The 6,008-nt window shown below is 34.5% G+C and overlaps 1 protein-coding gene across 2 annotated transcripts; it reads right to left on the bottom strand.

Annotated features, from left to right (window-relative positions):
• Positions 1-1,045: 1,045 nt before the first annotated feature.
• Positions 1,046-3,976, bottom strand: LOC145160313 (protein MRG1-like). Of its 2 annotated transcripts, none has more exons than XM_079079454.1 (10): positions 3,739-3,976; positions 2,624-2,677; positions 2,526-2,539; positions 2,229-2,374; positions 2,109-2,149; positions 1,937-2,038; positions 1,771-1,850; positions 1,522-1,691; positions 1,361-1,445; positions 1,046-1,267 (listed from the first exon to the last, which is right to left on the bottom strand). In XM_079079454.1, exons 1-10 carry the CDS (start codon positions 3,877-3,879, stop codon positions 1,201-1,203), a joined length of 900 nt encoding a protein of 299 aa, XP_078935580.1. In that variant the 5' UTR covers positions 3,880-3,976; the 3' UTR covers positions 1,046-1,200. The 2 variants fall into 2 exon arrangements, with proteins under 2 accessions (XP_078935580.1, XP_078935581.1); XM_079079455.1 differs by having other exon boundaries at positions 1,937-2,035.
• Positions 3,977-6,008: the final 2,032 nt, after the last annotated feature.

Below are 6,008 nucleotides of genomic sequence, written 5' to 3'. Positions count from 1 at the left end.
TGAATCAACGGACCCACACCATCATAGACCCACCCCACATCATTTCCTTTTCTCTTTTCCCTCTCCTTTCTTGTTTCAGTTTTTCACGTGTTTTCCCCTTCTTACAATCGCCCACGTCGGAGGCTCTTTCTTATCTCGTCTGAAACCGAACCCTAGCCGCCTCTCTGTGATTTATCACTCTTTCGCTGCGAACCTCACCAAAAACAAAAGTCTAGCCTCTCGTTCCTCTCTTCTCTTGATGAAAATCGAGTTCCTCTGTTCATTTGTCAGTTCCCTAGCCATCGTGCCCCATCATTCCTACGAACAAAAAACCTAATATCACCATTGCCTTATTGTTCTGGAACCTTGGTCCTCATATTTCAACTTTGTTTTTGACGAACAAAAAGCCAACCCGGAGTCTACAAAGTTGGCTCCTCTTTTTTATCTTCTTTGGTCACAATCACAATTGAAGCTTAAGTACAAGATCGATTTGTGGTTTGATTTCTTAGATTTGTGGAGGAAAAGGTCCAAAGGGAGTAACCCTAAGGGACATGTTAGGGTAGATTAGTGGGTCCAAATAAATAAAGAATGAAAAAAATAAACAAATCATAAGAAAAAAAAATACAAAAAATATAGTAAAGGCAATCAAGCGGCTAAAACCGAAACAAAAACAAACTACAAGAATGGTATGAGTTTAAAAAGAAGAGTTACGGACCCAACATGCAGATTACCCCAAACTATAGGGACCATTTATGCAATTTACTCTAATTTGTAGTTTAGTTTTATAGTTTACTTTTTTACGTTGCCAATTTAAATATACACTTCATCCTCTTTTTAGCAAGTGTGACCCTTCTAAAGTAAAGGAAAAAAGGTGTCTTTTTTCTTTGACCATTGACCACTTTGGCAAAAGATATATAGTTAGGCCAAAACTAAAGCAAAGTGCGAAGGGTCACTTCCGTCATCTAACACCTTGTGATTCTTCCTTCCACCAATTAACCAACTCATGGAGTTGAGTTGACCTAAAACTATCTTGACTATTTATTATACACCTAATTCACTCACATGGTAAGGTAACAAGGCAAGACTCATGTGATCATCATTAAAAAATTCAGTACACAAAAGAAAAGAGCCAATAATTAAATACTAATTCTACAACACATGGTTAAGTTAAATAATCATAACCAGGGTTGGGGTTTGGCTCATCTCCTGATAGATGTACAATTAATCAGAAACTTTTGAGCCATCATATGAAGAAACGAAGAAAGAGTTTTGGTTCTTTTGTAAAAACCTACATATCAACACAACACACAAACAGTCAATATAATCATGTTTTGGTCAAAATAAAAATAATAATAAAAAAAAAAAAAAAAAAAAAGTGTACTTGAGAAAGTCGACAAATTTTTGGTGCAAGCGCATAACAAGATCCTCTTCTATATTCACGTATGGCAATAGATCGGGCAATTTAACTGACAAAAGAAAAAAAAAGGTTTATTTGTGATATAATTATTAAACGAAATAGAAATAATTAAGAGAGAAACTCACCAAAGAGGCGGAGTAGATGTTCAGCACCATATATGGTTGAAGGAGAAACATCATCTGCAACTGCTTCATGATACTGGTGGCGTTCTTTATTATATAAAAGAATAATAGGCAAAGCCCTGTCAAAGTAACACCTTAATCCCTTCAAAATCTCTCCAACTGAATCTGTCATCCTGTAATGTATTCAACCACATCATAGAAAATCACACAACGCCATTATCACATGCCTCTTTATAACTCTCTCTTACTTACATGCCATCCTTCTTTGATCTGTATTCAAGGTATTTTTCAAATATATCATCAATATTTGGAGAACGCGGAAGTTCAACAAGCTGCAAAAAAAAAAATTACTTTTCAATTTACTTCATTAATTCATAATGAATAATGAATAAGTAATAACCTTTTCAAAAATACCAACCTTATCCTGCTCATTCACAAATTCCCAATCATTCACAAGTTGCTTCTTTAAAGCTGATGGAATTTGAATGTTTATAAGTTTTTCAACACTTGCATTCTCCTTCTGACACAATCAACCCAAACATATTAAATAAGACTATTTTACAAGGTAAATGATATAGTTGATTAGTTACCTCAGTGCTTGAATCATTTTTTCGTTTCTTCCCTTTTGCTCCTATAATAACATTCAAATAATAGGAAACAAAAACACATACAAGAAATGATGTGTGATAAGTTGAGGGAAATGGGAATACCACTTGATACTTTTGGCTTAGTTTGGGTTGACTTTCCTGACTTTGAATTTCGGTCAACGCCCTGTTTTTTGTCAAGGGCTTGTTGTTTAAGGATGTTTTCTTCAGTGTTTTTCATCAGGCGATCAACACCTACCCATTCATCCCAACTGTCGCCAAGATAACATTTTTTTAATAGCCATTTCTTTACATATTCTAAAAAGTGAGCCAAAATAAAAACTAGCCTAAAGGGTTGACTTGACCATTTGTAAATTATGTAAGTTAAGAGAAAGGGGATATAGGAAGTAAAAGCATACTCACGTTTTACTCCAACCCTGCAAAACAAATTGAAAAGTATCAACTGCTTAACATTGCAATGTAAAAAAGTTATATATTAGGAGATATTATTTGAAACTTACAAGGTAATGAACGAAATATTTCCACTCATTCTTCCGAATCTCAGATTTTTGAACCTTCAAGATATGAAAAGAAAAAGAAAAGTGTGAAGAGATCAGATCAAAAGTACTTATGTAGTTTCAGTAAATTGATTAAAGATCCAAGCAAAAGGATAAAGTTTCAGTAAATTGATTAAAGATCTTTAATGCCCCTACAAATCATGGTTACTAATCCCGGTCAAGTTTACCCTATAGTACTACAAAAATGAGAGAGCAATGAAATGAGGAATAATAGGTTCTTAAGTCAAGTATTTCACCCTCTGATTCCAAACTGTTAACTGGTTAAAAAAAATATCATAATGATAACATTAGTTTGAGTGTTTGAATTTGTGTACTAGCATATCTGCCCTCCTATCTCAATCATCATGGAGATAAACCATATCAAATCCTAATCCATGTGTATAAATCTTAGAATACTGATGTTTACAGTGTCTAATTGAATGAGTATTATCTGTTCTCCTATACATATCTAAAGAATACGTTGTTGCCTCAGATAACAATTATCAAATTACCCAGAAAGACTACAAAACATAGTAAAACAAAAGCACAGCTTGAATTAGCTAGCTCTACAAAAATGTTGAAATTTCAGCAATGATTGAACTCATTTTGTCAATAGTATGTTACAAATGGGACATGCCAGTAATCTATGACTTAAAGCATTTTAATAACATATAGTCCACTTTGCGCGAAGGGGGGGAAATATGATTCACCAGATATGAGTCTGATTCCGTGTAAATTAATCCAATGTCCTCAAATTTATAAAACCCTTCACACTTGCAAACATCATTAATACCCACAACCATCGGTAAGTGCGAGCAGTTGTCGAACTTGTAACTCCCAAATTGTTTAGATTGGGAACCCTAACATTTTGTTCGAGTCAGGTAGAAATAAACCAAACCCTATGTATTCTGGTTCTTAATAAAACGAACTAGTAGTTGTGTTCTCGTTACCTCGCTATGTTCAAGTTGTTTAATGACTATATTAATAATGAACAGAATATGAGAGAAAATCAAAATGAACGAATGAGAGTGTGAGATCGAGAGCAGGCGAGTTAAAGAGGTGGAAAACAGTTCACATGCCTTGGCTTCGTAGATACGAGGGCCATGATAGGCGAGAACTTTCTCGCCATCGGAGAAGAGCTTGGAATTAGAATCAGCGCGACGGCGATTGGCTGCGGAATTGTCGGCACCGTTGGCCGAATCCTCCTTGGAACTCCCCATTAGCGTAGTTGCTCGGGATAAACCCGCCTCTTTTTGATTTCGTGGTTTCACTTTCAGGGGTGGTGTGTTTCTATTTGGTTCATTCCCCCGATGCCACGTCGTCCCGCATCGCAGAATACGGAAGTGGTGCTTTGTCATTAAAGAAATATTAAAATAAAAGAGAAATGGAATTAGTACATTTTATTAAATAAAAAATAGACATTTTAGTTATCATCATACAACGAATGAGAAGGCAAACGGGCAACAAGTTGCGCCGCTAAACCCTTTTATATGGTAAAGTCAATACTTTTGAAGACTATATCCATAGATCTATGCAATATAAAATCCGTTGTATTAAATGTATTTTTTTTCTTTTAATTCAAATCCTTATTTTTTTGGTTTTATAGTCCTTTTAAGTTTTAACCATGTTTCTAGGTGGATTTGGTACCCGTTAAACTTAAAATGACTAATATGTTATTTTAATTTGTTTTCTTTATTTTCTTAAACACTTTATCTTTTATTTTAATATTAATCTAATAATGAATAAATCTCTCTCTCTCTCTCTCTCTCTCTCTCTCTCTCTCTCTCTCTCTCTCTCTCTCTCTCTCTCTCTCTCTCTAATCTGAGCTCTAACTTTTTAGCCATAAAACCCCCTTAAAAAATTAATATGATTTTTGCCACTTATATGTTGGGAATTTGACTTTAATCCATAGCAAATTCATCAGAACCATCATCATTTATAAGCTTCACCTTATCATCTCACATTTCCAACGGCTCTTCTCCAATCCCTGATCCACGCCTAAATCTTGAAATCATTAGCTTAAACAAACTCATCTCAAACTTAAAGAAGCTCTTATCCGATTTCGATTCTGATTACAACGATGCCAAAGTTGTTCTCGAGGGAATTCCAGTAGACATTCATAAGTGTATTTCAACTGGGTGTATCGATCGTATATCGCAACCGCCGACTGTATCATCTTTCTTATTTCTTCCTCAAACATCATTGAAAATCTTCATCAGAAAACCTAAATCGTTTCAGATTCTAGATTCACAACCTCGTTTGGATTTCAATTTTGAAACCTAGTTTGGGTTTTTGATTTTGTGACGTTTTCATTTTCAGATAATCAAACTCCGTTCATTGTTTATATTATAGATTCTAGATGTTTTGATTTTCAGATAATCAAAACTAGTTTCATATTTTGAGATGTTTTGATTTTTAGATAATCAAAACTGGGACGACAGAGGTTCATTGGGTTCAAGGTCGTCGGTGCTAAAGGGTTGCTCTGGTCGGAGATGATAAAATGAAAGGAATAAGAGTCATGTGTGGTGTTTCTATAAGTGAAGATGGAGAAATGTGTGACGCATAGATTATTGTCGGAGGTGAAACATTGTGTTCACCTGAATCTAGAATGGCAATGGAAAGAAGATTGTAAGAGGAGATGATGGAATCAAGTAGATTAGATTCGGGAACAAAAATTTGGTGTGGTTTTGTGCTTGTTTTTAGTTGAGTTTCAAAGATCTGGTTTGCAAAATCGACTTTTTAAGGATTTCCAGGAACTTTTTTGCAAACTCGATTGAGAGAGGCGATGATGGAATCACTGGGATGGAGTCTTGGTTTTACTGCGTGGAGAGGGAGAGGGGGAGAGGGCCCTCTTATTTTTTAATTAAAAAAATAAATAAGTATTAAATTTAAGAAAAATAAAATAAATACATCAAGGGTATTATAGTCATTTCAGTTTACTGAGGGACCAAATCCATATAGAAACATGGCCAAAAGGACCATGAAGCCAAAAAAATTGAGGTTTGGACTAAAACCAGAAAAAAATACATACCATAGGGACCATTTTCGTAGTTTTGTCTAAAAATTAAAACCATTGTAATTTAACCTTTGGGGTTTCACATAGAGTTTTGTTGAGAATTTTTATGAGTTTTTAGTTTTTAACTTTAAAAGAACTTATGGTTGGTGGGTATGAGTTGGTGTTATAACATCAAAAAATTGTTACCTCACATGACTCATCATCTTTAACACCATACTATTTTGTGAGGAAATATCCACCATACCAATTTATAGGAAAATTTTTGTTTTTTTTAAAGAAATATGAGGTCAAAAATGGTCCTATTGGCTGTTCTTCCCGTTAAGCTACATTATC

This window comes from Lactuca virosa, chromosome 2 (assembly GCF_052849685.1).
Source record: "Lactuca virosa cultivar CGN04683 chromosome 2, Lactuca_virosa_CGN04683_v6, whole genome shotgun sequence".
In the NCBI taxonomy this organism is placed as follows: Eukaryota; Viridiplantae; Streptophyta; class Magnoliopsida; order Asterales; family Asteraceae; genus Lactuca; species Lactuca virosa.
This window is presented reverse-complemented; position numbering and strand designations above follow the sequence as displayed.

Bases quoted from the DNA above. Each gene is read 5' to 3' on its own strand.
- LOC145160313 (XM_079079454.1), bottom strand. From the start codon at position 3,879: ATGGGGAGTTCCAAGGAGGATTCGGCCAACGGTGCCGACAATTCCGCA. The intron at 2,150-2,228 runs GTATTCCCATTT...ATGTTATTATAG, and splicing joins TAAGCCAAAAGTATCAAGTG to GAGCAAAAGGGAAGAAACGA. The intron at 1,268-1,360 runs GTACACTTTTTT...GTTGATATGTAG, and splicing joins AAATTTGTCGACTTTCTCAA to GTTTTTACAAAAGAACCAAA.